The sequence below is a fragment of the Oncorhynchus clarkii genome, chromosome 5 (assembly GCF_045791955.1).
Source record: "Oncorhynchus clarkii lewisi isolate Uvic-CL-2024 chromosome 5, UVic_Ocla_1.0, whole genome shotgun sequence".
Lineage (NCBI taxonomy): Eukaryota > Metazoa > Chordata > Actinopteri > Salmoniformes > Salmonidae > Oncorhynchus > Oncorhynchus clarkii.
In genome coordinates, this window is record NC_092151.1 from 46626347 (window position 1) to 46642837 (window position 16491).

Here is a 16491-nt window from a genome sequence, read left to right on the forward strand (position 1 = left end):
AGTTCTAATATAGGCTTTTCTTACTGTGCACAAATAGAGGCAACTGAATCTAAAATATCAAGGAATAGATTTACTATCATTATAACCCTATTTGTCATAACACATTATCCTGAGACTACATGGAGACTCAAATGAAGCATTACCCCAATGCTTTCCTTAACACCGTTCCCAGCATTAGGAAGACTCTTGTTATACTTGGAGATGGTTAATTTTTCAAAGAATGTCTCCACTGCAATGGTGTCTGACATCTTGATTGTGTGAGGGAGGCTACCCTGAAGCTATGTCGGAAAGTCTTACAGGAAAATCTGTTGCCAAAGCACAGTCACTTCATCAGTGTTTCCCAATGTGCTAGATGGCCTCCATACCCTCCCGAGTCCCTAGCGGTGCCCTAAGTAAGAGTGAAAAATAGCGGGCATACATCCTCATATCACTATTTCACACGGAGGCGTGGGCCGCACAAACTCCACCCGTCACCGCTACTAACAACGCAATGCTAGCTAGCTAATGAAGACTGTTGTGCTGCAGGTCTTTGGAAGAGAGTGATGATCCACATTTAAAACATGTCAAAACCCTGCGAGAGTTTCAAGGGAGTCCGAGACATTCTTTGTGACCCTATAAAAGACACGGGTCGATCTGAGAGACTGTCAGTACAGTAATAAGGTGGGCCAGCCAGCAAAGAAAGAGAACACAAGAGGCCTTCAAATCCTTTTGGTGGAACTGGAACTATACTCAAGAAACAAAATCTGATTCTAGAACACACTTTGTAAACACACTGAGAAGCAAACATGAGAGGAGCTTCCTATTCCCAGAAATCCCAGTCACTGCAGGTGAGCAGCTCTCATAGCAGTACGCGGGTCCAGAGCCCCTCTCCCTCCCGGTGTCGCGGTTCCTCATACAACAACCATGGGCGGTCCGGGTACCAGGGCGGCAATTTGTCGTCCGCCGTGGAAATCGGCACAGAGATACACCAGCAGCATGCCAACGAGAAGGAGGAGATGCAGGAGCTGAACGTGAGGTTCGCCGGCTACATCGAGAAGGTTCAGGCCCTTGAACAGAGGAACGCCCAGCTGACTGCAGAGCTCGCCGCCCTACAGGGCCGCTTCAAGGGAGGCCCCACCGGCATCGGAGAAGAGTATGAACTCAAGTTCAAGGAGATGAGGGAGCTGATTGAAGCTTTGACCAATGAGAAGGGAGCTGCTGATATCGAGAGGGGATACATTGAGGAGGAGGTGGAGGTGTGGAGGCTGAAACTGGAAGAGGAGCTGTCACTGAAAGGTATGGTAGCAGTCCCACACTGATCACTGGCTAGGGAGATCTACTGATCTCGATCGTCTTCCATATTAACATTATTGTATGATGATATAAACCAAATTTCCATGAAGAAGCAGGATTTCTAGCTACAATTGTATTCCTTGAATAATCAAAACGCCAAATTTGACAACACAATGTTTCTAGACATACCATTGGTTGATTGAGATTGCTTGTACTCGTAGGGGTGTATGATCAGCCAACGTTTTGTCTACATACACCAAGTGAACCTGATCGCAATACTATAATATCATTGTTGTTGTAATGTTTTAAAACATCTACTCACCTCCCCCATTTATCCATCTCCAGAGGAGGCAGAGATGATCCTGAGGGAGTTCCGTCAAGACGTAGACAATGCCACTCTGCAGAAGGCGGAGCTTGAAAAGCGTGTCGAACAGCTGGTGGCCGAGATTGAGTTCCTCAAGAAGCTTCACGACGAGGAAGTCGCCGACCTCATGAAGCAGATCGAGGACTCCAAGGTGACTGCGGAAATTGACGGTGACCGCCCAGACCTGGCCGCATATCTGCGCAACATGCGTGCCGAGATCGAGGCTGTGGCGGCCAAAAACGTACAGGAAGCCGAGAAGTGGTACAAGGGCAAGTTCGAAACCCTCAAAGAGGTTGCCGGCAAGAAAGAAGAGCAGATGAAGTCGATTAAAGAAGAGATCACCACTTTCCACAACCAGGTGACAGACCTCCAGAACCAGATTGATGGGCTGAGGGCACGCAACATGGCCCTGGAGCAGCAGCTGGAGGACATGGAGATGGCCCACATGGATAAGGTCGGAGACCTGGAGGGCATCATTGCCCAGCTGGAAAACCAACTCTGCGAGACCAAGCTGGAGATGGGCAAGTACCTGGCTGACTACCAGGAGCTGCTGCATATCAAGCTGAAGCTGGATGCTGAGATAGCCGTCTACAGGAAGCTGCTGGAGGGAGAAGAGAGCAGACTGGGGATCTCGGCAGGGAAAGAGCCAGAAGTTTAAGGTGGGTTGATCACCGATGGATGGGTAACTGTAGTGTCCTCAAAGTCTAAGTGGTGCTTTGATGTAGAGAAAGAGTTACAGAGAAAGTTGTGTGACTGACTGGATGGCTTTATGGCTCATTGTGATGCTAAGGCTTAAAGGAAAATGTGTTGACATCAGAAAATGATTTGAATATTTACTTGCAACACTAAAGCACTGTTCACACTTTCAATACAGCATAACTGAAACATTTATTATATTTGTAGGTGTCCAAATATCATTCGAGACAGAGGAGAACTTCAAATAAAAAAAAGGTACCCACCTTATTTATAATTTCCATAGTCACTTTCAATTGTGCTGTGTACCACTCAGGCTATGTACCCTGATTCAATCCTCCATATGAAACCTACTTCTCCATGTAGGAGCGGTCAGAGAGAGGACCACCTCAGTGTGGAGACCCACACAGCTGCCAGAATGTCTGCCTGAGCACCCTACCGTATCTCCCACCCGTCAGCCCTCCCAGACTTAATTGCCCGTCAACTTCTCCCTCCACTACCCCAGCTCTTCCCGTCCAACCCTTTCAACACGCAGACCCTCAGCACCCTACCTTCTCCCCAAGTCCTACCCACCACAGCTTCCGCTCCCCTGACCAGCCCTCGTCATCGGTCGCTCCCATTCCTGCCTGACCCTGTCAACCTCTCTCGAACATTGGAGCGCCCTGCTACAGTATGGTTAACTCCTCAAACAAAAACATTCCCTTTATTTTAATTTAAACCTTGTGACTCACCCATTTTATGTAAGATAACTAAAGCTGTTTACATAAATGTATACCCACTACTACATAATAAATAAAGCTTAACTTGAGTGCATACAACTGCTGTGTTTTGTTTCTGGTAATCATTTTTAATCTCCTAATAGTTTTTGTCTAAAATTATGTCTGGGTTTGTCAGAGATGTAAAAGCTCCCAACCACTTTGTATTAGAATAACCAAAACCTGACTAGAAATGGTTACTGCACATTCTGAAATGTGGGGAAATACCAAAACCTTTCCACTCACACGAAATGAAAGCAACATAAATATAAAGATGTTTATTACTTTGAACAAAAGCATATCTTTTTTTTTTTTAAACGTACATGGTAAGATTACACAAAGTCAACCAGGATGGTCTGTTAGAACAGGAATTACAAGATTGTTAGAATACTGTTACTGCATCAAATGCTTGTTTTATGCAACAGAAGTTTTTTTTAAAGAACACTCATCTGTGTTTGGACTGAAAGTGGGCCTCAGGGAGATTTAACACGGACAGAATATTTACATGGTCTTTGGGTGATAATCCTAACAAGACCGCATTCCATAGCATGAGTTAATGTTTCTGTACTGGGTACCAAGGGGAGAAGGCCCCAGGGCCAGAACCTGGTCTCAACATAATGAGAAGTTTTTACAGCCGATACTGTTTGCGGAGAATTATTAGTATCTTTCATATGAACCCTAACCTTGTGACCCATTCCATACATCTGCGGTTTGTCATGAACTTCCAGGAGGATGGACTTTGCTATAAAATGCCGTGGCTCAAATCCGCTTGTTGGGCTCTCAACGAATTACCTACGGGGGGGGGGCTCGTTGACAAGCTCCATTACTGCAGGAAATAAATAATAAAGTTGACTTGTTTTGAAATTTAAGTCTCTCCTTTTGATTACAATAATTCCACGACAAGTCTCGGACTAGACATAACATAGTGAACATATATCCAGGAAACTAATTATTTTTGAAATGTTACGTTTGGTATGGTTGCACATAAGACAGAAGGTTACTTAAAGCAAAAACTAAAAGTAGGGTGGTTGGTTGGTTGGGTGTATAATGCAAACATCTAGCTCCCCAAAGGTTGCATGTTTGAATCTAACCACAGACAACTTCAGCATTTTGGCAACTTTCAACTACTTTGCATGTTAGCTAACCCTTCCCCTTAACCTTACTCCTAACCTTAACTTTAAGCCTAGCAAATGCTAGCCACAACAAATTGGAATTTGTAACAAGTTTTGTAAATTAACATATTGTACGTTTTGCAAATTTGAAACATTGTACATTTAGAAAATGACATATTGTACAAATATGTTATACAAATATAACATATGAAATGGATGATGATATCCACAAATTAATACAAATCATGCACGTTGTTCTCAGCAATTTTATTTTGCAATGTTTAAAACAAAAGTATAATAGAAAATACTACAAAGTTTGTAACTGACAATACAAAGCCGTTTTGAATAGGTCAGTGTCTGCTGTTCTTCCTTCTCTTCAGAGCCTTCCACTCCCCCTCCTGCGTGGCCAGACTGCCAAACAGCTCCTTCACCTTCCTCTTCCTCTCTGCATCCCTACAAACAGAGGGAAGAAAAAAAACGTTAGGTCATCTGCACATGAAAAAAGTCCATATATTTTCAAGTATTTAAAAAAATAAAAAGGTTAAGTGGGGGTTGAAAGGTGAAGGGCACAGGAGAGAAAGTGGCCAAGGCGGGGCTCAAATAACCGTCACCAAGGGGTATGTAGTCAGGAGTTGGCAGCGCCACCACTAGACCAGACTCTGGCATGTGTTATAGTGATAAGTGTACGTAATGTCATACAGACCTGCCCATGACCTCGTTGAGTTTCTCTCGGGCCAGGAAGCGGGTGTCTTTACGGATCTCTCTCAGAGCTCCCTTGAACTCTTTCTTATACTTGTGGTTCAACCTTTCCTTCTCCCTCTCCTCCTTTGTGTTCCCTCGCTTTTTCCCATAGTCCAGCCTGGAATTGAGAGGTTTACAAAATGGAAGGTGAAACTAAAGGGGAACATAGTTCTTTTGTACGGCAATTTTCATAGGCGTTTGTTATACATAAATTAATTTAGTCTCACACAATCTTTCTACAATATTTGATGTAAGCCAAATGGGTGCATGTGACACTACAAGGGAAAACAATCCATCGCTATCTTAAATCAGGGGTGGCAGGAAGCCTAGTGGTTAAAGCATTGGGCCAGTACCCGAAAGGTTGCTGGATCGAATCCCCGAGTTGACAAGGTGAAAATCTGTCATTCGGCCCCTGAACAAGGCAGTTAAACCCACTGTTCCCTGGTAGGCCATTGTTTTTAAATAAGAATTTGTTCCTCAACTAACTTGCCTAGTTAAATAAAGGTTCAATAAAAAATTACATCTTAAGTGGGGTAATGCTACGCAAATAACTGAATTAAGATGAGTCTCACTCTACAATCTTGGATTGAAGATGACATTACAACGGAATACAATCACTTTGTCTTCCCTTTTCTCCACACAAATAACTGAATTTAGAGGTCTCACTCACACTTCCACAATCTTTGGTGTGAACAGTTTGAGGGGAATGGGTTTCTTCTTCTGAAACACCAGGAGAGGACGTGACGTCAGTGAACCGGATATGGTCGCAAGGATTTCCCCATGAAGGTCCTGGGACAAGAAGATTAAAAAAAGTGCACAATATTAGAAAACCGGCCTAGTTACCCGGCCTAGAAGACTCATTTCAATAAGTAAAAAGTAAAAATTTCAATAGTAAAAAACGCTCCTATACAAAAACACCATGTGGTAGACAACTTGCAAGTAAACAAATCCTACATCAATTGCAACTAGTGGTGAAATAGTGAGTATTTCTGTGAGGGTGAGCAGCTGAACTGTGACAATGCTCCATTGTAATAAGCATCTTGCTAGCCTGTGTGAAGGTAAATGTATATACTGCTTTACCACTATTCCCATCCCAAGATGGATAAAACAAGGACTCACTATAGTGAGGGGTAGTCCAAGTTGGGGGTCAATTCCATTTACAGTCAGTCAATTCAGGAAGTAAACTGAAATTCAAATTCTCCTTATAGAAATGAACCATGACACAGACCATGGGCAGGGTAGTTTACTTTCTAAATGTACCCGGTTATAGTTAGTAGTTAACAGTTCAAAAGTGTTAAATCAGTAATTTAACTTTTAGGTTAGCCAAACTCAGTAAGGTAATCTGATTACTTTGATAACTTTACCCTTAAGTAATTTTGCCCTGGGGTCGCATTCGGTCTTCGAGGCCCGGAGGACCGCACTGGAAATTGGTACCAGTCAAGGGTTTCTATTTATTTCTACATTGTAGAATAATAGTGAAGACATCAAAACTATGAAATAACACATACGGAATCATCTAGTAACCAAAAAGTGTTTTATTTTATATTTGAGATTCTTCAAAGCAGCCACCCTTTGCCTTAATGGCAGCTTTGCACAAGCTTGGCATTCTCTCAACCAGCTTCATGAGGTGGTCACCTGGAACGCATTTCAATTAACAGGTGTGCCTTGTTTAAAGTTAATTTGTGGAATTTCTTTCCTTCTTAATACGTTTGAGCCAATCAGCTGGGTTGTGACAAGGTATGGTTGGGTATACAGAAGACATATCAAATAGGGCGAAGACCAAGTCCATATCATGGCAAGAACAGCTCAATTAAGAAAAAAGGAGAAACGACAGTCCATTACTTGAAGACATGAGGGTCAGTCAATGCGGAACATCAAGAACTTTGAAAGTTTCTTCAAATGCAGTCGCAAACACCATCATGCGCTATGACGAAACTGGCTCTCATGAGGACCGCCACAGGAAAGAAAGACCCAGAGTTACATCTGCTACAGATGATAAGTTCATTAGATCTAACTGCACCTCAGATTGCAGCCCAAATAAAAGCTTCAGAGTTCAAGTAACAGACACACCTCAACATCAACTGTTCAGAGGAGACTGTAAATCAGGCCTTCATGGTTGAATTGCTGCAAAGAAACCACAACTAAAGGACACCAATAATAAGAAGAGACTTGCTTGGGCCAAGAAACACGAGCAATGGACATTAGACCGGTGGAAATCTGTCATTTGGTCTGATGAGTCCAAATTTGCGATTTTTGGTTCCAACTGCAGTGTCTTTGTGAGACGCATAGTAGGTGAACGGATGATCTCCGAATGGGTGGTTCCCACCATGAAGCATGGAAGTGGTGGTGCTTTGCTGGTGACACAGTCGGTGATTAATTCAAGGCAGAATGAACCAGCATGGCTACCACAGCATTCTGAAGCAATACACCAATCCATCTGGTTTGCGCTTATTGGGACTATCATTTATTTTTCAACAGGACAATGACCCAACACACCTACCTCCAGGCTGTGTACGGGCTATTTGACAAAGGAGAGTGATGGAGTGCTGCATCAGATAACCTGGCCTCCACAATCACCAGACCTCACCCCAATTGTGATGGTTTGGGATGAGTTGGACCGCAGAGTGAAGGAAAAGCAGTCAACAAGTGCTCAGCATATGTGGGAACTTGTTATGCACCGGTATTACATTTTTGCACTATACCGATATCCAATATTTTCCTAGCCAAAAAAACGATACCGGTAACAGATAGTAAAACTTTTAGCGGCCATTTAAGCAGTTAAAAAGTTCACACACACAGCAGTCTAAGGCACTGCTTCTCAGTGCAAGAGGTGTCACTACAGCCCCTGGTTCGAATCAAGGCTGTATCACGTTCGGCTGTGATTGGGAGTCGAATAGGGTGGCGCACAATTGGCCCAGCATTGTCCGGGCCGTCATTGTAAAAAAAAGTATTATTTACTGACTTGCCTAGTTAAATAAAAAGGGTTACACTTACACCAAAAAGTTATTTTGTTGGCATTTACGCATGTCCCCGCTACCAGTAAGACATAATCAAAACCTATTTATTTTGCTGACTTGCGGTGCTGTTTCTTTGTTCAGCCGTTTCATTCTCAACCAAAGATGCATGTGTTGTGAAGCTAGCCACAATAAGGATTAGGCATATTAGTGGAATTTGAAGTTCACCTTCAAAATAAGTGTAGCATAATTCTACTATTTGTGTTCATTTGCATCACTGTCAATGTCATATCTTTATTTTGAAGGCAAACCGCAGATGCCATTATTGTGTGTAATCCTTATTGTGGCTAGCTTCACAACACATAATCAGGTCCGGTCGAGCCTCACTAGCCTGCTTATAACGTTAGCTTTGGGCAACCGTGTTAAGTAGCTGGTTGGCTATTTATTTTCATGATGTTCAATTTCAATAGGCGAACAACAACACTAACAAGGATTCCTAAATCATTGCTAAGAATAATGAAAATTACTGTAGTTTCTACTGGTCATTGTTTTCAGGCTGGTTGTGTTGGTGCTAGCTAGGTACCAAGCTAAAGCTAGCAACCACAGAAGTTGCGGTCGAACAAAAGATGCTTTATTACCAACGCGGTATTGTAAACACATCGTTCGTGGACGGTGTTTCCAAACTTTTTGGTACAGCTTTGACAGTGCTACTGTATCTTTTTTGACACTCAAAGACCCAAACAGCATTCCATAGTATGCATGTAGTGCAGCTAATAGCATTAATGTGTAACTCCGGTAAGGCAACATCTGAAAAATAGCACACTTGGTAGTGTGTACCGGTGCTCGACCAGTTGGTGAAAGCCAACATCGTCCACGACAGAGAACGGTTGATTGTCAAGGGCAATGAATTCCATTATCTTGACTTTAATGGATTTCGCCTTTGAGTTGCCTTGCTGAAATGTTCTTGCTCTTTCAAATGACTGCTCGACTTCTTGATCCACACACACACACACAGTAGACATTGTGGGCTAGGTTAGGAATGCCGTGTTGTACATGTAGCGCAACATTTTTACGTGGCGTCATTACGTCCTGAACCTACGTTATATAGGTACGCACGGTAGCTTTGACATCGGTTTTTAACATCGCCGTTAAACTAGACATCAGGCCGATACCAATGTCGGCATTTTTTTAGCTAATTTCGTCCAATTCCGACATATCGTGTATACCTAGTGGGAACACCATGTTGGAAAAGCATTCCAGGTGAAGCTGGTTGAGTGAATGCCAAGAGTGTGCAATGCTGTCAAGGCAAAGTGTGGCTACTTTGAAGATTTGATTTGTTTAACACTTTTTTGGTTACTACATGATTTCATGTGTTATTTCATTATTCATTTAATTAAGAAAACCCATGGAATGAGTAGGTGTGTCCAAACTTAACTGGTAGTTTGTGTGTGTGTGTACACACACAGATTCAAAAGGTTGGGGTCACTTAGAAATGTCCTTGTTTTCCATGAAATGAAATGGAGTTGCAAAATGAATAGGAAATAGTCAAGACGTTGACAAGGTTATAAATAATGATTTTTCATTGAAATAATAATTGTGTCCTTCAAACTTTGCTTTCGGCAAAGAATGCTCCATTTGCAGCAATTGCAGACCTTTGTCATTCTATTTGTCAATTTGTTAAAGTAATCTGAAGAGATTTCACCCCATGCTTCCTGAAGCACCTCCCACAAGTTGGATTGGCTTGACGGGCACTTCTTAAGGTCAAGCTGCTCCCACAACAGCTCAATAGGGTGGAGATCCGGTGACTATATAATGGAGTGGCCAGCACAGACAGAATACCAGCTGACTGCTTCTTCCCTAAATAGTTCTTGCATAATTTGGAGCTGTGCTTTGGGTCATTGTCCTGTCCAAACTGGCTCCAGTTAAGCGCCGTCCACAGGGGGTGGCATGGCGTTGCAAAATGGGGTGACAGCCTTCCTTCTTCAAGATCCCATTTACCCCAGACCATCACATTGCCTCCACCATGCTTGAAAGATGGCGTCAAGTACTCCTCCAGCATATTTTCTGCATCTAACAAATGTTCTTTGTGATCCGAACTCCTCAAACTTAAGATTTGTCTGTACATAACCTTTCCCCCCCAATCTTCCTCTGTTCAGTGTCTGTTCTTTTGCACACCTTTTATTTTTATTGGCTAGTCTGAGATATGGCTTTTTCTTTGCAACTCTGCCAAGAAGGCCAGCATCCCGGATTCGCCTCTTCACTGTTGACGTTCAGACTGGTGTTTTGCAGGTACTATTTAATGAAGCTGCCAGTTGAGGCGTCTGTTTCTCAAACTAGACACTAATGTACTTGTTCTCTTGTTCAGTTGTGCACTGGGGCATCCCACTCTTTCTATTCTGGTTAGAGCCAGTTTGCTCTGTTCTGTAAAGTGAGTAGTACACAGCGCTGTACGAGATCTTCAGTTTACTTGGCAATTTCTCACATGGAATAGCGTTCATTTCTCAGAAAAAGAATAGACGAGTTTCAGAAGGAAGTTGTTTCTGGCCATTTTGAGCCTGTAATCGAACCCACAAATGCTGACGCTCCAGATACTCAACAGTATAAAAAAGGCCAGTTTAATTGCTTCTTTAATCAGAACAGTTTTCAGCTGTGCTAACATAATTGATAAAGAGTTTTCTAATGATCAATTAGCCTTTTCAAACGATAAACTTTGATTAGCTAACACAACGTGCCATTGGTTGCTGATAATGGGCTTGTACACCTATGTAGACATTTCATAACAAATCTGCAGTTTCCGGTCATTTACAACATTAACTTCTCTAGGGTAGAGGGCAACATTTGGAATTTCGGATGAAAAGCGTGTCCAAATTAAAACTGCCTTCTACTCAGGCCCAGAAGATAGGATATGCATATAATTGGTAGATTTGGATAGAAAACACTAAAGTTTCCTAAACTGTTAAAATAGTGTCTGTGAGTATAACAGAACTGATTTGTCAGGCGAAAACCTGAGAAAAATCCATTCAGGAAGTAGTTTTTTGTGTGTGTGTAGTTTTCTATTCAATGCCATTACAGTATCCATTGACTTAGGACTCAAATTGCAGTTCCTTTGCCTTCCACTAGATGTCTTGAGAAATTGTTTCAGGCTTGTATCCTGAAAAATGAGGGAGTAAGAGCAGTCTAAATGAGTAGACCCTGCCGTGTCACAGAGCTTTTTCATGCGCCCGACCGAGAGAGTGCCTTTCTTGTTGACCTTTTATATTGACAACGTTATTGTCCGGTTGAAATATTATCGATTATTTAGGCTAAAAACAACCTGAGGATTGATTATGAACTACGTTTGAAATGTTTCTACCAACTTTACGGATACTATTTGGATTTTTTGTCTGCCCGTTGTGACGGTGTTTGAGCCTGTGGATTACTGAAGAAAACGCTCAAACAAAATGGAGGTCTTTGGATGTAAAGAGAGACTTTAGAAACAAAAAAAACATTATTGAATAAATGAATGTCCTCGAGTGCAATCATATGAAGATCAAAAGTAAGTGAATAATTTTCTCTCTTTCTGACTTGTGTAACTCTTCTACTTGGCTGGTTATGGTTTGTAATGATGTCTGTTGGGCTATGTTCTCAAATAATCGTAAGGTATGCTTTCGCTGTAAAGCACTTTTGAAATCTGACACCGTAGTTGGATTCACAAGAAGTTCATCTTTAAACCTATGTAAAATAGTTGCATCTTTTCTGAATTATTATAATGAGTATTTCTGTATTTGAATTTGGCACTCTGCAATCTCACTGGATGTTGGCCAGGTAGGACGCTAGCCTATAGAGGTTAACAATGTCTACACTGTATTTCTGATCAATTTGATGCTATTTTAACTGACATTTTTTGTTTAAAAAACAAGGACATTTCTAAGTGAACCCAAACCTTTGAACAGTTGTGTAAGTATGTGATATATATATGCAACATGTAAAGTGTTGAACTGAAAATACAAGATCCCTGAAAAGTTGTGCATGGAAATTATTTCACTCAAATTTAGTGCACAAATTTGTTTGCATCTCTGTAAGAGAGCATTTCTCCTTTGCCAAGATAATCCATCCATCTGATAGATGTGGCATATTAAGAAGCTGATTAAACAGCACAATCATTACACATATGCACCCACAACACAATTCCACAGATGTCAAGTTGAGGGAGTGTGCAATTGGCATGTTGACTGCAGAAAAGTCCACTAGAGCTGTTGCCGGAGAATTTATTGTTAATTTCTCTACCATAAAGTTGTTTTCGAGAATTTGGCAGTATGTCCAACCGGTCTCACAACCGCAGACCACGTGTAAGCACGCCAGCCCAGGACCTCCACATCCAGCTTCTTCACCTGCGGGATCGTCAGACCAGCCATCTGGACAGGTGATGAAACTGTCTCAGGGAAGCTAATCTGCATGCTCGTCGTCCTCACCAGGGTTTTGACCTGACGACAGTTCTGCTCACCTTCGATGGCCATTGGCACGGTGGAGAAGTGTCCTCTTTACGGATTAATCCTGTTTTCAACTGTACCAGGCAGATGGCATAAAGTGTAAGGCGTTGTGTGGAGCAGTTTGCTGTTGTCAACGTTGTGAACAGAGTGCTTCATGGTGGCAGTGGGGTTATGATATGGGCAGGTATGAGCTATGAAAATCCACAATTGCATTTGAACTATGGCAATTTTAATGCAGAGATACAGGGACGAGATCCTGAGGGCCATTGTCGTGACCTCCATCCGCCGCCATGCCCTCACGTTTCAGCATGATAATGCACGGACCCATGTGGCAAGGATCTGTAGACAATTCCTGGAAGCTGAAAATGTCCCAGTTCTTCCAAGGCCTGCATACTCACCAGACATGTCAAACACGGAGCATGTTTGGGATGCTCTGGATCGACGTGTATGACTGTTTATTATTTAATTTTTTCTACTCAAACCCCCCGCGGGCCAGATTGGACCCCCTGCATTAGAATTAGACAAGGAGGATCCATCAAACATGGTCAGACCCGCTTAGGTGGAACAGTGGTCTAGGGCACTGCATCGCAGTGCTAGCTTTGCCACCAGAGACTGTGGGTTCGTGCCCAGGCTCTGTCGCAGCCGGCCGCGACCGGGAGGTCCATGGGGCAACGCACAATTGGCCTAGCGTCGTCCGGGTTAGGCCGGTGTGGATATCCTTGTCTCATCGCGCACTAGCAACTCCTGTGGCGGGCCGGGAGCAGTGCACGCTAACCAGGTCAGCAGGTGCATGGTGTTTCCTCCGACACATTGGTGCGGCTGGCTTCCGGATTGGATGTGCGCTGTGTTAAGAAGCAATGCGGCTTGGTTGGGTTGTATTTTGGAGGACGCATGGCTTTCGACCTTCGTCTCTCCCGAGCTCGTACGGGAGTTGTAGCGATGAGACAAGATAGTAACTATTAACAATTGGATACCACGAAATTGGGGAGAAAAGGGGGTAAACACCCTTTCTGAATTTAAAAGTTACCCAAGAACTAATCTAGTTTTCAGAAGTATTCATATTTTTTCTGCTAACAACTGATTAGTTAGTTTTTTTTGTAATCAGATGTAAAAACTCCAGGGTTCACTGCCCAGTGGAAGGCATGTAAAGCCATCAACCTCCTAACTGTTACTATTAAATAAGCCTGGTAAGTGTTTCAATGACAGATGAAGGGAATGAACATGCTCAACTATCCTCTTGAAAAAAAAACGAATTAAAACAGTGCTTGATTGACTAATTTAACTAATCCCTGATTTGTAAACCACAACACTTTGTCATGGTCTTCAAATGTTTTACTGCAGCAACATTTGCCCAGGGCAGCCCAACTAAGTTGTCTTTGGATGACACTACAGTTCCACTCACCTGTAATGCTGCAGGATACGTTTTGATTGGAAGATGTTTGGAGAGCAGGGTTGTGATTGGCTGAAAGATGTGCGAGTAGGAAGTGAGTTCTCTGTAGAGTGAAGAGCAGTGTTTCAGCAGGTCCATACAGGTGGCCACAGCAGACAGTCTGGGGGGGGATCATTAAGACAGAAGACACTGGTTAAATGACCACACTCAGACCCACATGCAAAAACACACACGGACACACACTGACTCCGTTTATTATCTATGAATAGTCATTTAAATAACTATACCTACATGTAAATATTACCTCAATTAACCTGTGCCCACAACCATCGACTCGTTACCGGTACCCCCAGTATATAACCCCGCTACTGTTATTTTACTGCTGCTCTTTAATTATTTGTTATTTACATTTTTTACTTATCTATTTTTTACCTAACACTTACAAGCCCTTAACTAACAATAGTTAAGAAAAGTAAGTAAGCAAATGTGTAAATGTGTTATTTATTTTCGCAAACTTTAAAAAAAAAAAACTGTTTATGCTTTGTCATTGTGTGTAGATTGATGACGGGGAAAAAACTTTGATAAAGTTTAAGGCTGTGATGTAACAAAATGTGGAAAAAGTGAAGGGGTCTGAATACTTTCCGAATGCACTGTACAGCCTATTGGCGCACCTGATAACGCACACCCAACTAGGACAGGAGGTGCTACTGAACTTGAAGCAGCGAATGATGTGTGAATAGTGCGACAGAGGTGCTTTTAATATAGTTGTTTGGCGAACGCGTAGCCTACAAAACAGAAAGACGACCGTTTCCAAGTTGCCTAATAATGTTTCATACCAAAGTTGCCTGTCTGCGCGTGCTAGTGATATGCGGATCAGCTGTTTGTTCACCCACACCCACCCACAATTTCGAATTACCCATTCGCAACTGCCTGACGATATGTGATAGTGAAAATCTGAGCTCTGCACAGACCCTAAACTGCAAATATAGTAAATGTGTTGTACAGTCAGAGATGGCAGAACAATTTATGACATGTCTTCTTAGTTACGTCTGTTTTCGCTTATCATTTCCGACATTTAGGTAGGCTATTTGTAAGTCCACTTGTCTATAATTAGATAGCCTATATTCTGCTTCTCTTCTGTCATTAATTGTTGCCCTAGAAGACAAAACAATTGCCCACCAGAATGTCATAAATTGACCGAATAAATGCTGCAATCTAGTTGACATTGGTAAGGTTAGTTTTTTCTTTCATCTCTGCTTCTCTCGCCCAGCATTGACATTTAGAGACCGGGGAGAAAATGCTACAAAAAAAAAAAAAAAAAAAAACAGGAAAGATTTCGCCAACATTTTCTAATGACATCAGCCTGACCAGTTAAGGATATTAAACTGTTAAAACAACCCAACATGTTTTTGATAATATTTCAGTTTGGCTTGGATGCATATTTTGTGGTTGAAATACTATCCGCTTCTATGATGCTGATAAAGATAGCTCCTTTTTCCATAATTTGAAAATAAATAAATTAAAAAATTCTACAATGTGATTTTCTGTATTTTTCCCCCTCATTGTCTGTCATAGTTGAAGTGTACCTATGATGAAAATTACAGGCCTCTCATCTTTTTAAGTGGGAGAACTTGCACAATTGGTGGCTGACTAAATACTTTTTTGCCCCACTGTATATATATATTTTTTTATTTTTTAAATTTGCAATGAAATGTGTGGTTTGTTTTGTGTGTGTTGGTTTGTTTGTTTGGGTTCCTGCTGCCTTCTGCGGGCTTAAATCAGATAATGCAAGTCATCACAAGACGCCATGCGCTTCAAGCCAAGCCTCCTCTTCCACCCTCTCCCCACACGCAAAATTTTAGTTGCATCTCGCGCCGGACACTTGTCTTCCCATGTAAACAACTCGCTGATCTATAGCGTGCCCGCTCCATATCAAGCTGCTCTTTCCGCAATGCATAGCTGGTGAAGTAACTTAATGTTGAGCTAAATGTTGTTGTTTTTTAATATTAAAACAATTTGTTTTTTTTGGTTTAGGACTTAATTGGAAAATAATTTGTTCCAACCCTTGGTTTTATTACGTGTTATTTATTTTTTTTACATATAAAATATGTCTTGACTGCGACAAGGGCTCGATAAATCAGTGTCTAGTCTGCTGAATTAACCAAAAAAAGTATATGCCACTGCACAGCCGTAGGCTTCTACAAGCAAGCAACACTGCTTAAGGATCGGACCCTTTTTAAAAAATTGGTGCTCTGCTCTCTATCTTACCTGTAGTGGTCTGTGTCCAGGTCAGTGGTCAGTGTGAGTGTCTGGGTGGCAGACAGAGGTAGGGTCTTCTTGCTCCATGTCTGGCTGGACTCAGGGTCTGACAGCACCAGCAGGTCACAAACCTTACCGTTCTGCCTGAAGGGTGGCACCACTGAGTAACCTGGCAGGAACACAACACAGCAGCCAGTCAAGATAGGGCCCTAGGTGTCACACTGTCTACATCAGTGGAGTCTGCTGAACAGCTCTTAGTAATGGCTGGAACAGAGCGAATGGAATGGCATTAAACACATGGAAACCACGTTTGATGTATTTGATACCATTCCACTAATTCCTCACCAGTTATTACCACGAGCCCATTCTCCCCAATTTTGGAGCAACCAACCTCCTGTGGTCTACATGTAAAATAAATACAGACAGGGCTCCAGTCTTTTACATGACAAATAAACCCACTAGAACAACTACGGAGGAGACAT

At 42.3% G+C, this 16491-nt stretch overlaps 2 protein-coding genes across 3 annotated transcripts in view; one reads left to right on the forward strand and one right to left on the reverse strand.

The window, feature by feature from the left end:
• The first annotated feature begins 785 nt into the window (after window positions 1-785).
• On the forward strand, window positions 786-2891 carry LOC139408931 (vimentin-like). Its single transcript, XM_071153401.1, has 4 exons — window positions 786-1275; window positions 1618-2295; window positions 2540-2587; window positions 2696-2891. The coding sequence occupies exons 1-2, from the start codon at window positions 786-788 to the stop codon at window positions 2292-2294; spliced, it is 1167 nt and encodes a 388-aa protein (XP_071009502.1). The 3' UTR covers window position 2295; window positions 2540-2587; window positions 2696-2891.
• A 456-nt stretch (window positions 2892-3347) lies between these two features.
• LOC139408932 (NOP14 nucleolar protein homolog (yeast)) overlaps window positions 3348-16491 on the reverse strand; it is a 34096-nt gene continuing 20952 nt past the window's right edge. Inside the window, exons 15-19 of one of the 2 annotated variants that reach the window (XM_071153402.1) lie at window positions 16019-16178; window positions 13763-13910; window positions 5608-5726; window positions 4900-5055; window positions 3348-4649 (exon numbers count right to left, since the gene is read on the reverse strand). In XM_071153402.1, the coding sequence (XP_071009503.1) occupies window positions 4547-4649; window positions 4900-5055; window positions 5608-5726; window positions 13763-13910; window positions 16019-16178 (686 nt within the window). In that variant the 3' untranslated portion in view covers window positions 3348-4546. The remainder of the gene's footprint in view (window positions 4650-4899; window positions 5056-5607; window positions 5727-13762; window positions 13911-16018; window positions 16179-16491) is intronic. The other variant, XM_071153403.1, reaches the window with a different exon arrangement.